General features: G+C 47.0%; 1 protein-coding gene across 5 annotated transcripts in view; it reads left to right on the forward strand.

Annotated features, from left to right (window-relative positions):
* The first annotated feature begins 1,953 nt into the window (after positions 1–1,953).
* Positions 1,954–23,842, forward strand: part of STOX2 (storkhead box 2) — a 198,849-nt gene continuing 176,960 nt past the window's right edge. For 4 of the 5 annotated variants that reach the window (XM_024986459.2, XM_024986456.2, XM_024986458.2 and 1 more), the window contains exon 1: positions 1,954–3,492. In XM_024986459.2, coding sequence (XP_024842227.1) covers positions 3,129–3,492 — 364 coding nt within the window. In that variant the 5' untranslated portion in view covers positions 1,954–3,128. The remainder of the gene's footprint in view (positions 3,493–23,842) is intronic. The other variant, XM_024986457.2, reaches the window with a different exon arrangement.

Below are 23,842 nucleotides of genomic sequence, written 5' to 3' on the forward strand. Positions count from 1 at the left end.
GGAACTCTTGGGCTCCTACTGCAGTGAGGTTTTATTGAGTGGTTTGTGCAGATGCCATTCTTCCTGACACATTAATCAATTGGTGCCTTGAATTATGGAGTTAGGAGTCTAAATCACTTATCACACTTGTGAGATAAAAATAACGTAGCAGAATTTCCATTTTGCTTTATAAAAGTTGACTTTCCAGAGGTGCCACAATCAGGGCATCCCTGAAATCTTCTTTCCTGCCTAGATTCTTATTTGTTAGACTTTCCCAAGAAGCATGCAAACATTACCACAGTGCAACATTAAGTAGTGCAAACATTATAACAGTGGTCCAATGACCTATTGCTCTTTAATCATGTACCTCAAAACTCAGTGATGAAAAACAGCTGCCACTTTATTATGCTCATAGTTGGGTAGATCAGGAATTGAGACCAGGCACAGCTGGGGAAGGATCACCTTGGGTATACAAAGCTTCAGTTGGATTGACTTGAATACCCAGGGATGCCTGGGACAGCTCGATTGGGGGTTACTCTGGGGCCATGGTTCTATTATATTTGGTGTCTGCTGGGGCTAGAATATCTCTTTCACTCCTGTGTTGGTGTTTAAGCTGGGAAGGTGAGAATGGCTGGGAACTGGCCAGCACTGTGCTCTTTCCATACCTCCTTCTCATGACTAGCTTGAGCTTCCTCACAACATGATGATCTCGGGGTACCTACACTTGTTACAAGGTGGCTGCTTCCAAGAAGCTTAAGTGAGAGCTAAGAGGCTAATCAGTCTACTCCCAGAACCGGTTCAGCATCAGTTCATGCGTGCGAAGTCACTTCAGTTCTATCCAACTCTTTTCGACACTATGGACCATAGCCTGCCAGGCTCCTCTGTCCATGGGATTATCCAGACAAGAATCCTGGAGTGTGTTGCCATGCCCTCCTCCAATTCATCTCTGCTCTACTGGTCAAAGCAATCAGAGGTCCTAACCAGAGTTCAAGGGGTGAAGAGAGATTCTATGTCCAGACAGGGGAGTGACGGGGTCACATTATGAAACGCACAAGCCTGGGAAGCGTTGTGGCAGCTCTCTTGGGAAAACACAATCTGCCATGAACAGAAATTCCAAAGTGATGGCCCTTAAGCTGGAATGCACCTCCCTGAGTGATGACTGTCTGAGTGTCTGTTATATCCCAGTGGACAACCAGCGACTGATAAGCCTGGAGCAGAGCAAGTTTAGCAAAGCCCTCTCTCCTTGCAGGAATGGCAGGCAGTTGACAGCAGGCAGCGGGGAGAAGGGCTGATAAAGAATTTCATTCACAGTGCTCTTTCATTCTTTACATCCCACTTGATATTGAGCTTCAGTATGGAGAAAACTGAGGCAAGGGTTCTCCCCAGGGAGAGAGGATTTCTTATTTGATAAGTTACCAGAAAAGTTCTTTCTGAACATTTTCAAGTAAATCGGTGCAGCAGTATCTCCTGAATGAAGTCATACTAGTTTATCGTGGAGGTTTTCAGTTCCTTTGGAGGCTGCAATGTATGCCGAGGCAACTTGGGTTCCGGAGTCATAAGTCTGATTCAAATCTTGGGCTTATCAACTATTCATTGTGTGACCTTGGCCAAATTAGCTCACATCATTTTTCTCCTTGGAAAAATCGGAATAATTGTTCCTCCTCCTTGAGTTTTGTAAGAATGAGGCATTGATAGATGTTAAACAGTTTTCCTTGGAAAATAACCAGGAACTGTCTCCACTACATGGGTCAAGATAAAGGTCTTGGAGGCTGAACCTAGGGAAGGAACAGTTCCTTGCCAAGAAACATTTGCATCTTCCTTCATGATGATGTACCCAAGTGCCCCGCTGAAGGGGATGTAAGCACAATGTAAATTTTCCAGGGACATTGGCAGTGTGGCCACTGCAACCTTGGCAAGAAACCCTTCAATGATCCCTCTCATCATATAACTTTTTTTTTTTTTTTCAGGTCAGGCGTTTTCAAAGTGTGGCCCAGGACCACCACCACCAGCAGTTAGCTAAGAATTTGTTAGAAAGAACAGTGGTTAGGTTCCACAGCAGACCTACTGAATCAGTAGTGAGACCCACATCCTGGTACCTCTGTTTTGACAAAAGCTGCAGGCGACTCTGTGAGCACTTAAGTTTGAGAAACGTTGCTCCAGGAAAATTTAACATGAAACCTTGGGGTCAATTAGGGTTCTAGATATACAACTAGTCTTTCTCAATGAAAAAGAAGAAAAACGGAGTTTGTACAGAAAGAAGCTTAATGAATCGGTTTTTTGTTTGTTTGTTTTCGTTTTCTAAAAGAGTATAATCATTACCTTTCCTGGTGAATTTCATATCCTTTTCGTCAATGGAAGAAGACACTAGCAATGACCGGGTTTCTTCTACCTTAGGCCCACAGTACGGGATGCAGATACGGGAGAGAGTTCCCACAAGGGTTTGGGAGGAGGGACTGATGACAATTTTTCGTGGTTGACTAAGTTTTTTAAAAAGCCACTTCCAAGGGCACATCAACCAGTCAGCGGAGGCACTTGTTCCAGCAGGAGGTGGGAGGTGGGGGCGGGGTGGAGCGTGGGGAGGAGCGACACGCGCAGCTCTGGGACTCGGGGCCTTCCGTGAGTCGCCGTGAGTCCGTGGACCCGCCACCTAAACGCACCCCAGGACCCGGCCATCCGCACCCCCCCGGGACCACCTTCCGCCGCGGACTGTTGGGGATTCCTCCGGCCCGGTCCGGCCAGGCGGGTTCCCCTGCCTCACGCGAACTGCCCGCCCCCATTCCGCGTCTCCGCCCCTCGCCGGGGCCGCCGGGTGCCGAGGGAGGCAAGGGTGCCACGGCTGGAAAATGAGCGGTGCCCGGAGGGTGGCCCGGAGCTGCAGGTAACGCGCGCCAGCCCCCGGCCCTAGAGGGCACCGCACACGCGCCCCGTCCACGCGTGGCGACCACGCTGCGCCCACCCGCGGGCTTGCGCCCAAGCGGGTCCCGGGGTGTCCTGGCGTCGGGGCGCAGGGTGGCGGGGGGGCGGCCGGCTCCGGGGGGGCGGCACTAACGCTCCCCGCTTGTCCCGCAGCTCAGTTTGCTCGGCCGTTCCCGGGAGCGGCGGGAGGCGGCGGCGGCGGCTGTGAGTGGGGTTCACGCGGCGGGCGCCGGATGCCTCCGAAGATGGAGAAGTTTCTGCAGATCGCGCCTCACTCTCTGGCCATCGTCCTGGGCCCGGCTGAGGGGCCGGCGGGGCAGAGGTCCGAGGCCGCCCGGCCCACGTCCCCGGCCGGGCCCCGGCAGCTCTCCCGGCACCACATCGGCTACGAGATCTTCGCCGACTTCAAAGCCGAGAACATGCAGCACTTCTGGAACAAGAAGGTCACGGCAGCGGTGGCCGAGACGTTCTTCCTGGGCTGGATCGACGAGCAGGTTCTGCTGATCCAGGGCAAGGAGGAGCATCTGGAGGCGCTGCGCGAGGGCTGGTCGCGCCGGGCGCTGCGGCCGCCCTCGGGCTTCCACATCCGCTGCCTCGGTGAGTCCGGCCGCCGGGCGCCCCGTCCCGTCCCGCCGGGTCGCGTCCGGTGCCGTAGCGCCGGGGACCTCTCCCCGCCCTGCCGGAGCCGGCGCGCAGGCCGGGTTCCCCCGGGCGCCCGCGTCTCTCTCCACCCCCGCGCCGCGCCGGGGGAGGGGCCGGCGGCCTGGGCGCGCGCGGGACGGGGGAGCTTCCTGGCACCGAAACCCCGGGAGCAGTACCTCTGCGCGCACGGCGCTCCTGGCCGGCCGGCGGGAGCCTCCCTGGCGGCACCTGCGGGGCGGTGCCTGGGGCCGACCAGGTGGGCGGCGGCGCGGGAGGCTCGGCGGGTCCTCGGCCGCTCCGGGGCTGCCGGGTTTCCGCTTCTGCGCTCGGCTCTGGCCGCGGGCGAGCGTGCAGACGAGGGAGAGGTGGAGACAGACGGCGCCCAGGTAGCTTCGAGCGGCAGCGGGCTTAGCCGCGGGAGACGGCGGCTAGGTGCGCGGGCGCCCCCGGGTGCATCCTGTCCGGGGACCGGGACCCGGCCCCTCCGCGCCACCCCCGGCTGCCTCTGCCCGGGGCGGCGCGTCCCTCCCGGGGTGGGTTGACTTTTAAGCGCCGGTGTTTCTGTGCACGACTGAGCTGTGTAGATTTCGTTGCCGCCCGTACATCTTTCAAGTCATTTTGTGAGTTTGAAGGTAGGAAGAGACACGAGGACCAGAGAAAAAAGTCTGATCCTCAACAAAAGAGAAAGCAGTGTCCGGGAAGAGCCTGCAAGGTGCTGTTCACTGCTGCATTTCCAGCGCGTCTCGATCTGCTGTTTGTTTCTTAAATTGCCTTACTTTTTCTCAACCCAGTCTGCATCTATTTTAGACTATACTTTTTATTTTTGTACTTTAGGCTCGGTGGCTCAAAACGGATATAGTAAATAGTAATATTTTGTGAAACGGTTTCGGGAGAGAAACCATTCTTCTAGTCCCAAGGTTTAGAAATTCTTTTGTGACATTTTGGGAGGAGGTCAAAAGTTCAAACGCTAAAAGACGGTAAAGCCGCCTTTTTCGTTAGCCAGGGTTGCTACGCTACCTTCTGCTGAAAGCAGACCTTTTTACCTGCTAACGTGCCTTCCTCTACGTATGGCAAATTTATAGCATTTTTGTTTTGTTTTGTTGTGTTTTGTCAATTTTCGAATAGCAGAGATCTTTACAAAACTTTCTTTAAATCCAGTAGACAAAAAACTAGTAAAGCTTGCCTCTTGTGTGTTTTACAACGTGTGTTGAAATTTCGAAAGGTGCCTTCACTTTCTTTTTTGACGTTAGCAAAAACCTCAATGGAGTCCCTGTAATTAAGCTGCCTTAGTAAAGGGCCAAGATTAATGTCTCCGAGATTTCATCTGCTCTCCTACTGTAGAACTGCAACACACTAGGAGGTAAGAATGTATGTAGTCATTTTTAGGCACTGCAGAGATTGCATTTCAATAGTTTTTAACCTTGACTTCATACTTATTCTTTACTTTCTATTTTGGAAAATTTCAAACAATATGCAAAACTAGTACAGTAGTTCTCTCCCTCTCCCCTTCTTTGCCAGGATGTTTCAAGACCTTGAGTAGATGCCTGCAACCCCAGATGGACCTATATGTTAATACTGTTTTTTCCTATACCTTCATACCTATGATAAAATTTAATTTTAAAATTTCTTACAGTAAGAGAATATCTGAATTGCTAGCATCATTTCTCTTCTGCTTTGGGGCCATTGTTAAGTAAAGTAATGGTTACATGGACACAAACACTGCAATACCACCACTGTTGAAGTGATGTTGGGCAGGGCGACTGCTAAGTGGCTAATGGGCAGGCAGGTGACCTATGCATTGTGGATTCGCTGGGCAAAGGGATGATTTACATCCCAGGATAGGGTGGGATGGGGGAGTGAGTTCATGAAGCTACTCAGAATGATGCCCAATGTAAAACGTATGAATTGCTTGTTTCTGGAATTTTCCATTTAATATTTTTGGATCTCAGTGGACTCCAGGTAACAAACTGCAGAAGCAAAACCTTAAGGGTTTTGCTTATAATAAAAAATGCTATATTGAACTCCTATGAACCCATTATCCAGCTTCAGAACTTACCAGTATTTGACCAATCTCATTCCATCTTTAAATCTCTCCCACTGTTCAAAATCCCAGCTATTATAATAATAGCGTTTGATTTGTAAATATTTCGGTTGTTCGTATTATTTTTCATTTTAGCAGAATTGGTGAGCTTATGGGAATTGGTGATTTGTCATATCAAGCAAATAGAACTATTTTGGCATTTTAAGGGTTTACAGATTGCTGTAGTTCATTGACTGTGGCCTGTTGCCTCAGTATCTTGAACTGTCTCAAGCTGACTGGCAGCTGGCAGGTAGAGTAGCTGCACTGGCTCAGCCCTTACCTCAGTAGCACGATGGCCAGCACGCAGAGCACCTCCTGAAACCCACAGCAGACCAAGGAGCATGGGTGATGTCTTCTGGGATCCAGGTGGTTAGCTTTTGTGAACTGCTTGGGGATTCAGTAACGATGGTAAAATACTGAATTGTTTGTGATGGTTCACCTCCTGTAAAACTTCTCTCAGGGAACCTCCGTGTCAGCTGCAAGGCTTCCTAATTTTTTGGTGGAAGATCTTTTATTGAGCTTTGAAACTCCAAAGTCCAGAAGCCCCTGATAACTGGCTCACAACCTTTTACTCTGAGGCACAGTATATGTGTGGACAGGTTCATGCACTCAAAAATACAAGAAACAAAACCTCAGCCACAGACGTGTACTCAGAGGGAACCTAGCTCTAAATCTGGAAGGAGTGAGTGCCAGTCTCATAGGCACTCCGTCTAATTTATATGCAAAAGCAGGAGTTGATCATTATCTGTGAGATTTTATTATTAGTAATGCATTTCTTGCAGGATAACTTTCAACGGATCCCTCAGACTGACTACCTATATTATCAGGTGCTTTTATGTGGTTTTGTGATTTTCCTTGATTATTTCGTGGGTATGAGACAGCCACAAAACCAGACAGAGATGAGCCTTCTGGAGGGCATCATATTTCCTCTTGTTGAACTTGAATTAACTTCATCAGTCACAAGTAGTCCTCTTAAATAACTGGTAGGCAAATGCCAGTTTGCATTTTATTCTACTTATGGTTAATAATTATTCACAAAGTTTGGTTGTTTTCCAGGTAGTCTCTGAGAGCTCATCTCTAGGTCGTGGTAATAAAATTGTCCTGTTAGATCCTCTCAGTGATGAAAGGGGAAGATTGCCTTTGTTCCATCTCAGAGTAACCTTCTCCTCGTGGGGTGTGTATGTGCGCGCGCGCACGTGCGCACAAATGCATTAACCCCATGGACAAGAGGTCTGCCCAGGCCCTCTTTTTTGGCTGCGGCCCAGCGTTGGTGAGGCAAGCCTACACTTTCACTGCAGGATTGAAAACAATCTTGTCTTGCCTTGTAACTTGAAACATGCGTCTTGAAGTTGCCAGCAATTCCAGATTACTTTTGGCTGTAATTCCAAAAGTATGTGGTTCTAATCACACACTTTTCAGGTCCGGGTTCAACAAGGGGGAGATGACTATGGATTCAATAAGAAGCAAGGAATTAAGGAACTCAAAGGAAAAGTAGTTTTGATTTGGGAGATTCAAACCCACTGCTTAGAAATGACCTACTTTGGACATGGAGGGAATAAAAATTCAGACTTTTGATTTCTGGGGCCCTCCAAAGGGAAGTATGGGTAGGAAACTAACAATGTTTTAAAGTTGTGCTGTGTACTTTGATTTAACACTCAGTTGGACGCGTGACATGTTCACTGAGTGCCTGCTAGCGCCCGGCTCTATGTCCTTCTGGAGGTTATAAAGACTGATGAAGCCTGCCATCTTTGTAGAGATGCTGACTCTGGAACTGGGCATGTGCGGAGGCCTCTGAGCTCAGGGAGTGAGGAGCAGTTACTTCTTCCTGGTGGCCTGGGAGAGGGGTTCCCAGAGAAGAGGCTTGCCCTGAGCCTGGTGCAGGGCTTCCTTCAGATCAGGACAGCTCTCCCACCTGGGCAGGAGCATAAGTGGTCACGGGACGGAGGAATCCCAGACGTGTTTGGCTGGCTGGGGAGTAGGGGGACAGCGGTATGATCAGACAGCAGAAAGTGGGGCTTGGGCCAGAGGTGCCAACTGAGAAGCCCTGGTAGCTTCTGAGCAGGGAGAGGGAATGACGGGGTTTGATCTTTGGTATCCTGAGAATTCTGGGGCAGGGGAGGGGACTGGGCACAGGTACAGCAGCTATTGAAAGAGCAGTGGGGAGAGGTGGTGGGCGCTGTGAGGGAGTGTTTGTTCTCTCTCAGTTCCTTCCCGTGGTCGGGGTTACTGTGCTTTGGAACATAGCACTGTAGCCTGGTTGAGTCTGGAGGGCCTTCCAGCCTCCCCACAGCCCCAGAGGCCCTTGTGAGGCCCCTGCGGGGAGCCCAGATGTTCCTCCCTCCTGGGGCTTCTGGGGTTTCCCACCTGCCAGCCTGATTCAGATCCGACCATCTCCATAGATGCTCCTAACTTAAGATCTCAGGGACCGTGGCTCAGTGTCTCTGTCCCCTCCAGTGGCTCTTTATACTTAGATATTATATTTTACTTTATATAGTATTATACAGAGTCGTGTCTGATTCTTTGCGACCCTGTGGACTGTAGCCCACCAGGCTCCTTTGTTCATGGGATTCTCCAGGCAAGAATACTGGAGTGGATAGCTATTCCCTTCTCCAGGGGATCTTCCCGACCCAGGGATTGAACTTGAGTCTCCTGCACTGTGGGCGATTCTTTACCATCTGAGCCACCAGGGAAGCTCCATATAAATATATATTTGTATAATTATATAAATATAAATATAGGTATATTACGTTTATACATATTATATAAATTGAATTATATTATACTTTGTGTGTGTGCTCAGTTGCTCAGTCATGTCTGACTCTTTTCGATCCCATGGACTGTAGCCCACGAAGCTCCTCTGTCCATGGGATTCTTCAGGCAAAAATACTCGAGTGGGCTGCCATTTCCTTCTCCAAGGGATCTTCTTGACCCAGGGACTGAACCCGTGTCTCTTGTCCCTCCTGCATTGGCAGGATAGTTCTTTACCACTGTGCCACCTGAGAAGCCCATATTGTACTTTATCCTTAGCTATTAACTTAGTAAGGACCAAACACGCTTTTTAGGCTTTAAATCAGAACTTATACATTATAAAATTTTTAGCTGTTGTATCGCTGAAATTCACATAATATTATACATCAGCTATAGTTCCATAAAAAAAGAAAATTGTTTAGAACATAAGGGCATCAAGCATTTCTTCTATTCTTTATTGGTTTTTTTCAAAGAGAGTTGCTCTCTTAAAGTGGCTTTTCCGAGTAGTAACTTTTTAAGACAATTGTTTTAAAAGGATACACTTCAAAAGAATTTGTATATATCCCAACCAAAAGTTGATTTATTTAAGTCAACTTAAAATTGAATAATATGCCTAGGCTCATGTCTGGGATTGCCAAATGAGTGTTATAAAGCTTTTGGAATTAGAGGCACCCGGTCATTCAACAACTGAAGAACCTCCTCCGATCTCCTAGGATTTGTTCTGGGAATTGAAGTGGAGAATAGGTCAGACATAGCCCTTGTACTTTTGGATATTCCATTCTAAGAGGGCAACAGAAATTTTAAAAATTAAACAAAAAGTAAGAATTTCAAAGTATTTTAAGGGATTTAAAAATTAAGCAGGTGAGGACTTGCCAGGCAGTCCAGTGGTTAAGACTCTGAGCTTCCACTGCCGGGATTTCGGGTTTGATCCATGGTTGGGGAACTAACATCCCAGATGCTGTTAAAAAAAAAAAAAAAAGCAGGTGATAGAGAGTGACAGGGAAACATGAGATGATGGCTAACATTTATTGATCATTTACTATTTCATAAATGCTTTATTTCTGTTGGCTATTTAGGTATCATTATTTTACCCGTTTTACTGTTGAAAACACTGAGGAATAAATAGCAGGACAAGTGCTTCTCCCAGGACGCCTAGTTAGTAAGAGAGAGAGCTGGGGTCTGGACCCAGGCAGCGGAAGTTTTGCCTGTTTTTCTTTTTCTTTTTGGTTATACAGATAAGATTCAAGTTCAGGTTGCCGGCCCCCAATACACACACTCTCCTAGCAGTTTAGGGTTCCAGGTACCCAGAGGCCACGGGTTTGCTTGGAGGTGGCTGAGACCACACAGGGAAAAGGGAAACCAGCACCGGTCCAGGATGCTGCGAGAGACCCTCACGATCAAGCTTCCTTTAAGCCAAACTGTTTGGTCCATTGCTTTGTGTGGTTAATGATCTTTCTGCGGGGCTCACTCACAGGAAGGCAGATTCTTCATTTTCTGTCCCAAAGCCACATTCCCCGCCAGGGCTTTGACTGACAGCCCAATAATACCTCTTGTTTTGTGTAGCACTTGACTGATGGATGAGCTGGGGGCCAGTGGTGGAGGAGCAGATGAAAATCAGCTTGAATGCCGGAGGGACAGAAAGGAAAGCCCTTGAGGCTGATGCTTGTTGAGCCAGCCAGAGAATGGAAGGTGTGACCGGAGATGAGGTCAGAGGGGCTGGCCGACGCCAGGTCGTGTGGGGCCTCTTGGTATTTTATTCTGTGGTGACAAGGTTTTGAGCATCCAGTACAGTTAGGGCACTGGGTTGGGGTCTGTAGAATATCCAGAAAAGCGTCAGACAGGGGACCCTCTCTTAGAGAAGCTTACCTCCTGTATTAAAATCTCACTGTCTAGACAGTGAACAAGGATGTATTTCAACTTTTATTGATTTCTAGCTAGTCATAAAGGTATTTTTATGAATTACCTCACTCTGGCTCGAAGAAATTTTCAGTAAAGGTGTGCCAATTTCATCGTAATGAAGTGTTTAGAATGAACTTCAAAGACTCAAGGCCTTGTGATAACTGTTGTAATTTAGATTGTACTGGCATGGGAGGATACGGCTGTGGATATTTTGATATCAGTCTCTCTTGACAAAGAACCGTAATCTCGAACCCTGTCAAGGGTCAGAATTAGTGGTATCTCTTTAAAGAATTTGATAAATGATTTGGGTCAAGAGGTACAGGGAATTTATCAGAGCCTTTGGGGGTGGCAGACCCACCTATCTATGAGAGTCCGCAGGATGGTGGTGGGCACCCTGTGACATGGCCCCCTGGGCTTGAGATATTCTTTTGATATTAATGCAATGAAAGCAGACCTCCCTGCTGTCGATGTGAGTCTTAACGGCTCAACACACACAGTAAAATTCTTCCTCTGCCTCAGTTTCTTGGGAAGGCCCTATATTGGAGTTTTCTATAATGAGAGCCCATCTGTGGATGTAAAATGGCATGTCTCTGAAACAGGGATGTCACCTCCCACTTCCCAATACCAAACACGTGGGGGAGGCTTTAAAGTCCCCCTGTCTGCGTGGATGCCAGCTGTTTAATAGTAAGTCCAAAATAACCTCCTCACAAAGCCACAGGTCCCTGGAGGTCCCAAAAGGCTTACCAGTGTCGCTTAGCTATGGACCCAGACTGGCAGGATTGCACCTTCTGACCACCTGCGATCGCTGTGGCCTCTGTCTTCACGGTGAGGCCGCTGGTGCTCAGAGGACGCGTTGGGATGCTGTGACTGCATCCCCTCTTAGCATCTCCTTCCATGCCTGTCACCCTTCCCCTGACGCTGTGTCAGACGCCCTCCTCCCCATTTCTTCTTCTTTCTCTCCAGGTTTGGGCAACTTTTCCTTTTAAATCTTGCAATCACAGGTGATGTCTTCTCTGCCTTTCTACTTCTAAGGCCACATGCCCCCCGCCCCTAACAGCCCGAGTTTTTTAGAACCTGAAGTTCTCCTTATGTGTCCATTTCCAGGACACCAGAGCTCCATCACCTGCTCTTCTAAAGAACACTGTCTCTGGCGATTCCAGGCTCCTCATTTTCCTTGGAAGTGACCTTCATGAGTCAAGATAGTTTTCTGACACTTTCATGCTGAAAAAGAGGGGAAGAACTTCTATATGTTTAATGTCTCCAAAGGGACACCATCCCAGATGTGATTTTCAAAACAAAATTTTATTTCTTTATAGATGTTCCCAAACCTGCGGCTCTCACCCCTTGAGGCTGTTTTCTGCTCTTGCGCAGGTCCTCTCCGCAGCTTTTTCCTGCCCATCTTACCAAGGCTAGGGGGAGCGTTACAGGATCTAATCTGTGTTCCTGCAGTAGAGGGGTTTTTTCTCTGCTATGTGGAAACATCTGTCCAGTCTGGCTAGTTCGTGTAGCTTCTTTGTTTTTTTTTTTTTCTTTTCTTCATGTTAGTTATTTTTTCTCTGTTTCTGGACAAAAAAATCAGACACTTTCTGGACTCCTCCAGAGGAGGCCAAAGGATGACACAGTCCAATGAACACTGCTGTCCTTCTGGAAAGAAATTCCAACTCTTTATCTCATCGATTATAATCGTGTTTATGCCACGTGTGTGTGCGTGCACATGCGCGCTCAGCCGTGTCCTACTCTTTGCAACTTCATGGGCTGTAGCCCACCAGGCTCCTCTGTCCATGGGATTTTTTAGGCAAGAATACTGGCATGGGTTATCATTTCCTCCTCCAGCGGATCTTCCCAACCCAGGAATCGAAATCTCATTCTGTTGTTACAGTTCACCCAGATCCTCAAACCGCCTTCCTCCAAGATCTTCTCTTGGCCTCTAGCTTCTGATGGCTGGTCCTTTCCCCCTTGGTTCATTCTGTTTGGGTCTTGATGATATCAGCTTGGGGAGAGCCTGCTGACTTTACAGTCAATATACAATCGCAGGATACACAGATGATCCTTTCATTGTTGTTATTATGGGGGACAACGTTGTGACCAGCATACCTTGTCTAGGTTGATCACTCTCCTTTTATCAGAGTCCAGTTATTAGTTTGTAAAAAAAAAAAATGGCTTTAGGTTATTAGACTGAAGTACTAACATAGAAAAGTGAAAGTGGTTCTTTAGAACCCGTCTCTGAACGCGCCAGATGATGGTGGTTGCTCTCTCATCCTCCTTCCACTCTTTCCTGTATCTTGAACATTTCCTCTTATATCAGTACTAAAGGAGGACCATTCTAGAGGACGGGCTTTATGCTTTTTGCTCCTTCAGTTTATTAAATGTCTACTGAGTCTACTTCAGAGTTGGAGAAGGGGTGAGTAGGGAGGAGGAAAAAGAAGAATGAACGTCTGTTAATATTCACTGTGGGTCAGGCATTGTTCTCACACTTTAATATAGTCTCATGTAACCCTTACTGAGGTTGTGCTAATATTTCCATTCTATAGAAGAGGAAACAGATTCAGAGAATATTTATACGTACATGTTTAACACAAGTCCTTTCTCATCCTTTTCACCTTGAAATTTTTTCCCAAAATTAATACTGGAATATCTCTGCTTTTTGATTGGTATATCGATTGCCACCTTTTGCTTTATCTTTTGTATGCTTTTATTTTAGTGTGTGTTCTATAAGCAGGATATCGAGTTAGACTTTAAACCCAATATGAAATTTGTCTTTTTAGAAATATTGAACCACTAACTGTATTGTAATAACATTTGTTTGCTCTTGCTTGAAACTTTTGTATGTCACATGGAAGGCCCTACAATGTGGGTTTGTTTGTTTTTTTTTTCACACAAATCATTTATGTTGAAGTAGTGCACTCTTTTTACAAATGAATTAAATACCTTCTTTGGTGCTTTGCTCTTGACCTTGTAACTAAAGCAGTAGCTATAACCAGCAACCTAGTTATTCTGTAGCTTAGGTGAATCCCCAAATCTCTATCATCAACCCTAAGGAAGTGAAGCCAAGAGGGAGATAATCATAGCTGCTCCCATAGCCCCTCCTCAGGGAGGGAGCCAGTATAGACCTGAGTTAGTAAAACAGTCACTTCCTGGCTTAGAAACCCTCTTTGGACAGTGTTGATTTGGACCAGAGGCTGTGGAGGCTGCCCTTGCAGGACCAAGGCTCAGAAGACGGGGAGGATACTTGGGCAGGGCGCCGGTTAGCATTTGGTCCTGTCCAAACTGGCCATGAGACATTGAGTCCTCACCCAATGGTCCTTGATAATTGGTCCCGTGCTCACGAAAGTTTTGAGCAGGCCCAAATGTCCTGCAAGGGTGGCCTTCATTTATTCTAAGGAGGTTACATCAGTGTCATTTGGTAACTGGACTATTTCCTTTGTTTAGCTTCTTTTTTAAAAAACTTGTCATTTTATACTGTGCAAAGAGTCTTAGATCCAGGATCAAAAGCAGAAGAGTGAGGGATGTTGGATGTTACTGAGTTAAACTGGCTCGCAAGGCAAGCAGCAGGCTCAGGTAATTGTAGAGAGAGATTTTGAGGTGATACAAGAAAGAGTAGAAGCTTCTTATAACAGAGGCGCATCTTTGGTTTGCGGAAGTCCATGCAGACAGAATTAGGTGGAGACTGCTAATGGCGATAATGTAGTGACATGTGACTGATGACTGTGAGGAAAAGGTTTAATTTGATGAACTTTTCCCCTCTTCTTTCAAAAATGAGCACGTTGCATATCTTTTTGACACTGTGAAAGAAACAAGGCTCAGAAAGCCCAAAAGTTTCTTTCCTTTTAAAAAAATTTAAGTACAGTTGATTTACAGTGTTATGTGTTTTCTTAGAATAGTGTAAGTTTCTCTTGTTTTCAAGTAGGTGCCCACTCGTTATAACATGGCTAATACTAAGAAAGCCTGGATTCCATAAAATCCAGCATTATCTAGCTATATTTGTGGTGAAAATGTAAAAGCAAATTTAACCAGCAAATTTACATGCAATTTGAATAAGCGGGATTTTAAATTTCTATGTACTCAAACTGATGATTAGCTGATAAAGTTTTATTGTGTATAATGCCTTTTTAATGAGCCTAAATATTTGAATGACTTTAGATTTAATAAGTATTAAAGTGCCGTGCTGAAATAAGTATTACATTTTTTTTAATTACTTTTTTCTCTCCTCTCCCATTAAAAATTCTGGACATTTATTAGCAGAAGAAGGAAGGATTGGTTAAATGCTAACAGAACATACATTGAATTATTTCTGAAGAGCAGTTTGTTGTGAGTTGGTGAGTTCACATCATTTCAATGACTGTTTGTAAGACGGACTGTAAGAATGTAAATCTGGAGTGGCTGAATCCAAGGGTCAAGTGTATGATCTATTCAACAAATGCTTTTAATTTCAAGGGGAGGGATTTAGAGTATGCACAATTGTTCAAGGAGAGGGAATGTGAGTAATTTTCTCTGAGCCCTGACCCTGTGTACGCAAAAGTTCTAAGGACTTACGCGTGCGGACTTGAATGAGTGAATGTGGTCCTTTGTAATATTGCCAACATATTTAATTTTCCAAGTAGGTAGGTCATTGTGTCGACTTTGTCCTCATGCCAGAACCATTATCCAGGCTTTTCAATTAAGATACTGCCTTCTCAAGTCACAAAAGTTGAAAATGACTACCATTTATATGCTCACCTGTTTTAAAATAACTGGCATTTATGTTCTGCTTGCTTGTATTAGCAGCTCCCTTTGAGTGTGTCTTTCCCATTAGTTTGTCATTGCTTTGAGGATGGAGACGATAAACTTCGGTTATGTGTCCTACCTCAGGTCTCTCTGTGATGTGGATTTATGAGTGTAGCGTGAGTGTATTTAGAAGTATAGTTAATGCTAACTGGCTGCTGGCAGTCATTTCTAAACTCCCTTTTGTGAAAATAATTAGACAAGGAGATCATTAAACTGGGGTAGCCCTAGTGTCTTTGGGAGCTTATGTAAGCAAATTGAATCCAGAGTCGACCAGATTTTTCTTGAATCTGAGAAAATGAAACTCAAGAACAACTACTAACAGCTGAGTGAAGTTTCTTACGTAAGCCAAACATTTAAGATACAGCCAAATAAATAATTGCTTTGCTTCCCCTCTTCTTTATAAGCACCTCTGCTGTAGCCCCCCACACTGGGAAGCCCCCTAACCACTTTTCGGTTTTGACAATGCCTGAAAAAGCATAATTTTGGCAAAATATTATAAAATATATAATCTAATGATGATTATAGTTAACAGCCTATGTTAGATTTGTTTGAGTTACAACTCTGCTTTAGAAAATAAGACTTGGGGTACAGATTTTAAAAAATAAGTCAGATGGCATGTTAGTTATATTTCAGTTAAAGAGAAAATAAATTGGATAATTGAGGAAAACCACAGAGAAACTGGCCTCTTCAGCTGTTTGAAAAGCAAGAAGGAAAACTACTATCCCTGAATATTTTTGTTGTCAAGGGAGGGAAAAGAATTTGAGAGGAAAGGGTGTGAAATGAGGTCATAATTGGAAATAATGGACTTTATTGTTAATGGTTCTGGCATGTGACCCAAGCGTGCAGGTTGCCATGTTGGGTCACCTAAGGCAGCAGCCACAATTCGGGACCTGAAATACATTAAAAGTGTTGCTGCAAAGTTACTGTGTTTTAGGAGGACGGAAGAAGATGTCACATTTATTAACAGACAAGTTGTATGTGCATGTCCTGAAAAGAAAACATTGAAAAAGTTGTGTTTGTATTTCTGTATCTATTAGGATGGGGTTTCCCTCGTGGCTCAGCGGTAAAGAATCTGCCTACAATGCGGATGATGTGGGTTGGGTCCCTGGGTTGGGAAGATCCTCTGGAGAAGGGAACGGCAACCTGCTCCAATATTCTTGCCTGGGAAATCCCGTGGACAGAGGAGCCTGGTGGGCTGCAGTCCATGGGGTTACAAAGAGTCGGACATGACTTAGTAACTGAACAACAACAAAACAATATATTAGGATACACGAAATTATCAAAACATTTACTTCCATGTCTGGATGCCTGTAGCAGCCTTAGCCGCCAGTGTTCGAGACTTCAACGTCTTTTTTACTTTGCAGGCCTGTCCGAACAATCTTCAGAATTCCTGGGTGAATTTGGGAGATAATAAATAATTTCATGAGGCATTAGTCACGCATGGATTCACAAATGTACATTGTAAAGAATAAAATGCATATTGTATAGTTTTTTGAAAGTAGAGTCATGATGTCATTTAGCCTTAGTCATGAAAACCTTATTTAGAAAATGGTGAAGTTTTTTTCCCTCTGGGAAATTCATTTTTCTCCAGTATACGAGATCGGATGAAAGTAGAACAGGTTATCAGGAATTCAGAAAAGCTGTGAAAGTTGTAATTTGGGTAATCTCTTGGGGGCTTTCCAGGTCCCACCAGTGGTAAAGAACCTGCCTGCAAATGCAGGAGACATAAGGGACGTGGGTTCGATCCCCGGGTTGGGAAGATCCCCTGGAGGAGAACATGAAGAATGACTCCAGTATTCTTGCCTGGAAAAGAAAAATTAGTTTTCATCAAAGAGATTCTCATGAAAACTAGGTTTTTACATCCATCAAAACTCTTTTGGGGAGGGCAAGTGGAGAATTCCAGAGGGTGTCTGTCCACCTCTAAAGCCAGTCCTGAACTGATTGGATTGAAAACTCAGGTCAAGCTATTGAATTTTCATTGTAGCCCTAGCTCACTTTTGCTGTCTGCCGTGATCATTGAAATTTTGCTCCTGGTCTGGGTACCATATATACCTGAAGTAATGAAGGAAGAAAAAAGATCTGTCTTGTCTTCTTAAGGTAGGAGAGCACTCACCACCTCAGCTTTGAAATGTGGTCTGAATCCTTGGAAGTTTGTGAGTTGAGTCAAAGCAAAGAAAACTCTCTGACAATTTTTGGGCCAACTTAGAAAACATTGGCTTCCAAAACTGCTCAGTAACCTAGGAGAAGACCTCGGTCCTTACTGACTCAGTGCTTTAATTGTGTCCAGGAGAGTGTGAAGCACCAGGGAGGTACCATGCTTGGTGACTCTTCGGATGCTGATCACAGGGTTCATCCTGTGATGGGTTCTCACAGGGAAATATACTTGCCAGGTTTGTGAGTAAAAACACATAATACCTGAATTTGGGGAACTCCAGGGAAAAGGCCACCTTCTCTGCATGTATGAACAGCTTTCATTTGGAGCAGTGCATATTTGGTAGAAGAAAATTGATTTTGCATTTTCCCTCATTATTCTGTTTCGGAGGTGGGTTCTCTTTGCGCAGTGAAGAAAATCTGAGAAGTCCAGATTAATTTTATTTCGATAATAAAATGATATTCTGTGTCCGTGATAAACTGCTTAGGCTTATGCCTCTCACTTTCTATTTTATTTTTTTACTGCTTGACCCTATCATTAGAGTCTTACCCATGAGGAGGTTCATTACATAGTACCCTTTCCCTTTCTGCCCTCCATGGAAGGCTTTGGAATGCCCGAGCAGTCCCTGTAGCTTGCTGGGCTGGTGTATGTAAGCCTTTGCCAGGTGATAAGGCTGGGTGTGGTGTCAGAGCTCGGGTTGGGTTAGGGTTCTCATTCCTGCTCTGAATTTAGCAGCTGTGGGGCTCAGACCAGACCCTGTTCTGTTGGAGTAAAAAAATAAAATTCATGAAATAAAAAATACAAATGTAGTCACTTAACCTACAGGACAGGGAAGCCTGGCGTGCTGGAGTCCAAGGGGTTGCAATGAGTCAGACACGACTGAGCTGAACTGAACTGAACCTTTTTTATTTTTTTGGTTGGTCTACTTATTTTTACATAACGATCTATTATTAGTATATACATATCTTGTATCTTGCAAAGGGCTGAATTTTTCGTGCTTGGTTTCCAAGGAGGCTGACTGAATACCAAGCTGTTGGATGAGTGGAATTTGGCTGATTCCAGTCATGGTTTTTGAGATGTTCAAAGTCACCTTGAAACTGGACGTGCAGACAGTTGAGCTGAAATTATTTTCCGCTCAGGGTTCTGTTGGCGGTGGGGCCCTGCTCCCCTGATGCTAATCCAATAGAATGTAACAACGTTTATTTCGCTTCTGAGTTGTACACAGAGGCTGGGTTAGGACCTCCCTTGGCTGGGTGCCCTCGTGTAACCGTACGGAACTTCACGGAATGCGGGTCACGGCTTCATTTTCCTTTCCGTCTGAAGAGGCGAGGGCCTGTGCTAGCAGGTGGGGTGCTTTTCTATGAAGCGCAGTGAAAGCAAGACGCCAGTGTGGTTCATGCCAGGGCCCCGCAGACGGCTCGCCCGTTCAGAAGACGGCAGTTCTCTTGACGCTACTGTCTGGGATATTTTCACCCGCGATTCTGAAGAGAACGGAGGGTGTTCCAGACCCAGGTTTTATAGGTCAGGGCTCGCAGCTTCATGCATTTCTGTGTGCTTTGATATCGCAGGTGCTGGGCCCGGGGTGGGGGGAGGCTTGCAGGGGGCCTGGGAGGCGGTTGGGTCTCCAGGGCGGGGCTGCAGTGCCGCCTGCTCGAGGCTGCGGGGTTCAGCGGGAAGGGGGCCTTGTTCTCTCAGGCAGCACCCCCATCCTTGTCCCAGTCGGGCTGGGCCCCCAGCTCTCGCCTCAAGGGGTCTGTGAGTAGGCGAGTAGTGGGGCGTGGTGGGGCGGGGAGGAGGGAGGACCTGGGGCTCAGACCTGGAGGTTAGGAGATTGGATCCAGACTGGCCCCTCGGACCCAGCGTGTCCTCCCCGAGGTGGCCCTTCACGCAGTGGGAGCGGAAGTGAGGAGAGCTGATGGGTTTGTGTCGTCTCACAGTCCTGGGAGCCGGGCCTGTGCCCGGCCCTCCTCACGCTCCCTTCCCTCCCGGTCCCCTCGACCTTTCGGGCTCTGGCCTCGGGTGCTGCCACCCACAGCCCGCACACCCGAGGGCTGGAGTGAAATGGCCCGGCAGGGTCAACCCCACGCATTGTGAGCCTGGATGCGGTTCTTGTGCCCTTCCAGACCCAGCAGGCCCTTTTGCTGTTTGCTGCTGCAGCAAAGTCACTTCAGTTGTGTCCGACTCTGTGCGACCCCATAGACGGCAGCCCACCAGGCTCCCCCATCCCTGGGATTCTCCAGGCAAGAACACTGGAGTGGGTTGCCATTTCCTTCTCCAATGCATGAAAATGAAAAGTCAAAATGAAGTCGCTCAGTTGTGTCTGACTCTAAGTGATCCCATGATCTGCAGCCTACCAGGCTCCTCTGTCCATGGGATTTTCCAGGCAAGAGTACTGGAGTGGGTTGCCTTAAGAATGATCTTACTTACTGTCCCTTCTAGAGAAGGACATGGCAACCCACTCCAGTGTTCTTGCCTGGAGAATCCCAGGGACAGAGGAGCCTGGTGGTGGGCTACAGTCCATGGGGTCACACAGAGTCAGACACCACTGAAGTGGCTTAGCAGCAGCAGCAGCAGCAGCAGCAGCTCTGTCCCTTTGCTCTGTGGTAGATTCTGAAGTAGCCATGTATATACATTAACATATTTAATCTTCAATACTTTGGCCACCACATGCGAAGAGCCTACTCATTGGAAAAGACCTTGATGTTGGGAAAGATTGAAGGCAGGAGGAGAAGGGGGCGGCAGATGATGAGATGATTGGATGGCATCACTGACTCAATGGACACGAATTTGAGCAAGCTCCTGGAGATGGTGAAGGACAGGGAGGCCTGGCATGCTGCAGTCCATGGGGTCGAAAAGAGTCGGACATAACTGAGCAACTGAACAACAACAGCAATTCAGTCTTCACAGAAACTCAGTGAATTTCTTATCTCCATTTTATAAGAGGCTAAAATTCAGAGAGTACGTGTCTCACCCAGTGTCAGACAGATGAGGGGGCGGTGCAGAGCTTCACCCCAGATCCGCCAGCCTCTGTGCCTCCCCCCACCCACTCCTGGGCACCCTTCTTCCTAAACACTCACCCACTTCTGCCTGGCCCACTGTGGTTCCCCTGTAACCTTCAGGAGCTCTCCTAAGCTTTTGCAATCAATTTTTTTCTTCCAGTATGAATTTAGGACTTCCCTGGTGTCCGTGCTCCCATTGCAGGAAGCACAGGTTTGATCCCTGGTTGGTTCCTTTTCTTGATTAAACGAGCATCAAGAGACCATGGCTGTCCAGAAGGAGACTGTCTAAGGCAAACTGTACAATGAAAGGCTTTCCTTCCCACCCACCTCTGCTATTCCTTTTTCCTGCCCAGTCACGTCGTCAGATGTTTGGCCCACAAGAAATTACAGCAAAGCAAGTGGTCACAGTTCTCAGCACTAAGTGAGAGTGATGCCGACAGGTATCTGATGCTCCCGAGTCCGTCTGCTAGAGACGGTTCCAGCAGGTCTGAAAACTCGCCTGATGAGCAGGCCTTTCTGTTTTCTAGGGCCTCCTCAGTTTTCCTTGGCTCTTTCCATCCGCGCCCCTAGATTGTCAATGCCCGCTGGGGGAAGGTTTTGTTCTTTGGCACATTTTAAATATTGTAAAAGGCGGTGTACACTGTACATTAAAAAAGGTCTAACAACAATGCAATACCGCTTTGTCCATCAAACGCAGCCTTGGGCCTTGATCGTTTCCCCAGGTACGCAGACGTGCACAGCCTTGTACTTTGAAAACCGGCTGCCATCCTTTCCAGGAGAAGTGGTTTTTAGCTGCGAGGAGGCATCCATTGTTCAAGTAATCTGACAGTTTTGTGTAACAGTTTCATTGAGCTTCATCCCCTAAAGTGTCACCTACTTGAAAATTGTTTGGGATTAAAATAATCCGATAATAAATCCAAACTGGCCAGGGTGGGAGAATTTCAGCACGGACACGCTCCTATGAAACTTTACTTTTTTCTTTTTCTGGGTCATAAAGCTAATAAAATATACTTTCCACCTCCCGATGTTCCCCACGTTTTCATATAAATTATTTCTCACCTATGTTCTACTTTCCTTTAAGCCTATTTTATTTTCCCAGGCCGAGAGCCTTGGTTAATTTCCTTAGATAAATATCGGTTACCTCTGATAAGAAAAAGCCCACTGCTGCTGTTGCTGCTGCTAAGTCGCTTCAGTCGTGTCCGACTCTGTGCGACCCCATAGACGGCAGCCCACCAGGCTCCCCCGTCCCTGGGATTCTCCAGGCAAGAACACTGGAGCGGGTTGCCATTTCCTTCTCCAGTGCATGAGAGTAAAAAGTGAAAGTGAAGTCGCTCAGTCGTGTCCCACTCAGCGACCCCACAGACTGCAACCCACCAGGCTCCTCCGTCCATGGGATTTTCCAGGCAAGAGTACTGGAGTGGGTCGCCATTGCCTTCTCCGAAAGCACACTAGAGAGAGTTAAATGGAGCAGCTAGCTATCTCAGTGAACTTGCAATGACAGATAAACAATGACAAAAATATTATTGTGTGATTGTAAAAACAAAACAACAACAACACTCAAAACAGAAAACTTCTTTTTTTTTTGATTGAAAGAAGATTTTATTCAATTCCATTAATTCAATCAACAGTTACATCTACATATAAGATACTGTGCTAGAGTTCTTGATACAACAATGATCAGAGAGCTCAGTCTTACTGGATTTGGCCCTTTCTCTAGTCAGACAAGAGCAAAATTTGTGGGTCTCAAGATTATTTTTAAAGTATATTCACCATCCCTCCTAGCTTTTGACATTGACAAGTCGCTCAGTCGTGCCTGACTCTGTGACCCTATGGACTGTAGCCTACCAGGCTCCTCTGTCCATGGGATTTTCCAGGCAAGAGTATTGGAGTGGGTTGCCATTTCCTTCTCCAGAAAACTTACTTCTTGACAAACTGGTTAACAGAAACTCTTATTTGACTTGTGCGATAAACTTCAGAGGGAAGCAGAGAGAAAAATGTACATTTTATGAAAACAATGGTATGTCAACCGATGGAGCATTTTGTGTATATTACATGATGCGAGGATACCAGGCACCGTAGGAGACCCAAAGACTGCATGCATTTGGCCCCAGCGCCCCTTGGGGCTCATGACTTTACCAGGAGCACACGGAAGGGGAGACTGGTGGCTGCTGAAGGGTTGAATCTTGTGCACCTGGGCAGTCTCCCTGGGTTTCTGGATGGGGGATAGGTCAGACTAGCCTAGCTGCATTCCTACCCTGGACAAAGTGTGAGGCCCCCAAGTTGGCTTTCTTTCCAGTCTGTACGTCCAGAGAGCCCTCTCCCTCCTCACACAGCCTTGGGGGCTGTGGAGAAACATGGTGAATAATCCTTGACACGTAGAGACCCAGGAGGCACTTGATAAAAAAGGGGCCGATGTAGAAACTGAGAGTTCAGGCTCATCCCAGGGTCTTGGGTGTCAGTGCTGGGGATTCTGTTCGACGTAGCTGTGACATTCTTTGCCACCTGATGATGCTTTGAAGATCTGGAGCTAATTTTTCATGGAGGAGACGGAGAGGCAGTGGGTGGGGAAGAAAGGGGGTATTATAAGGAGGAGAGAAGAAGATTGAATAGGGCTTTCAAAGTGGTATGGAGCAAGGTGAGCCTGGGGGTCATCAAAAGCTGGTCCGTGCTTTGGCTTGTGGTAAGCGTGTGTTGGGGTGGCAGAGGTCAACTCCTAGCCTCCCCTCTCATCGCCGCACCAGTGAAACACCCTTGCACTGGACATTGAGGAGCCTGAAGCAGAAGGGCGGGAGGCTTCGCCCAGGACTGTGTATAGTTGCTCTCTGGTGCAGGAGTCTGAACTGGAAGGGGTTTTGCAGGTATATGTAGGGGCTTCCCTGCTGGCTCAGTGGTAAAGAATCCACTTGCCAATGCAGGAGATGTGGCTTTGATCCCTGGGTTGGGAAGATCCCCGGGAGGAAGAAATGGCAACCCACTCAAGTATTCCTGCCTGGAGAATCCCATGGACAGAGGAACCTGGAGGTCTACAATCCACGGGGTCACAAAGAGTCGGACATGACTTAGGGACTAAACAACAGCAGCAACAGATGTATGAGAACTGATCTGCCCTGCCGGCTGGGCTTGGAGGATGCCCCCTCTTCTCCCCATGCCCCTTGCCCCAGGCCTTGGTGTAAAGCCGTGATCACTTACTTCCATTGCTCTCCTCCGGGACAGCTTGAAACCTCAACCTAGAGAGACGGGGAGCTGCTGGGGCCTGACTTTGTGGGGCCGAGGTGCCCAGGGGAGTTAGATATCCTCACTCAGCAGTGGAAGCTGCTCTGGGCGCCTTGGTAGAGGTGGGTGGGAGACAAGCAGTGTTCAGGGAAGGTGGTCTGGCCACAGGGTGACCTAGTGCGGAGGGGGTAGGGGCAGTGATGGGTTATTTGGGTGCAAGCTGAAAACTGATGGCGTTTTCAGCCTCGGCACTTCTGGGTCATTTTTGACTTCCTCCTCTGACATTCCCTGTTTGTCTCCCCGGAAGTTCTTCATGTTCAGTGCACAGCCGACTACCCAGGGAGCACGTGAAAAACAGATTCCGGAGCTGCATTCCCGGGGCCGGGAGCGAGCCTGGGAATCTGCATTTTCAGTTTGCATCCCAGGCTATCCTAGTGCAGGGGAATTGAG

Source organism: Bos taurus, chromosome 27 (genome assembly GCF_002263795.3).
Source record: "Bos taurus isolate L1 Dominette 01449 registration number 42190680 breed Hereford chromosome 27, ARS-UCD2.0, whole genome shotgun sequence".
Lineage (NCBI taxonomy): Eukaryota > Metazoa > Chordata > Mammalia > Artiodactyla > Bovidae > Bos > Bos taurus.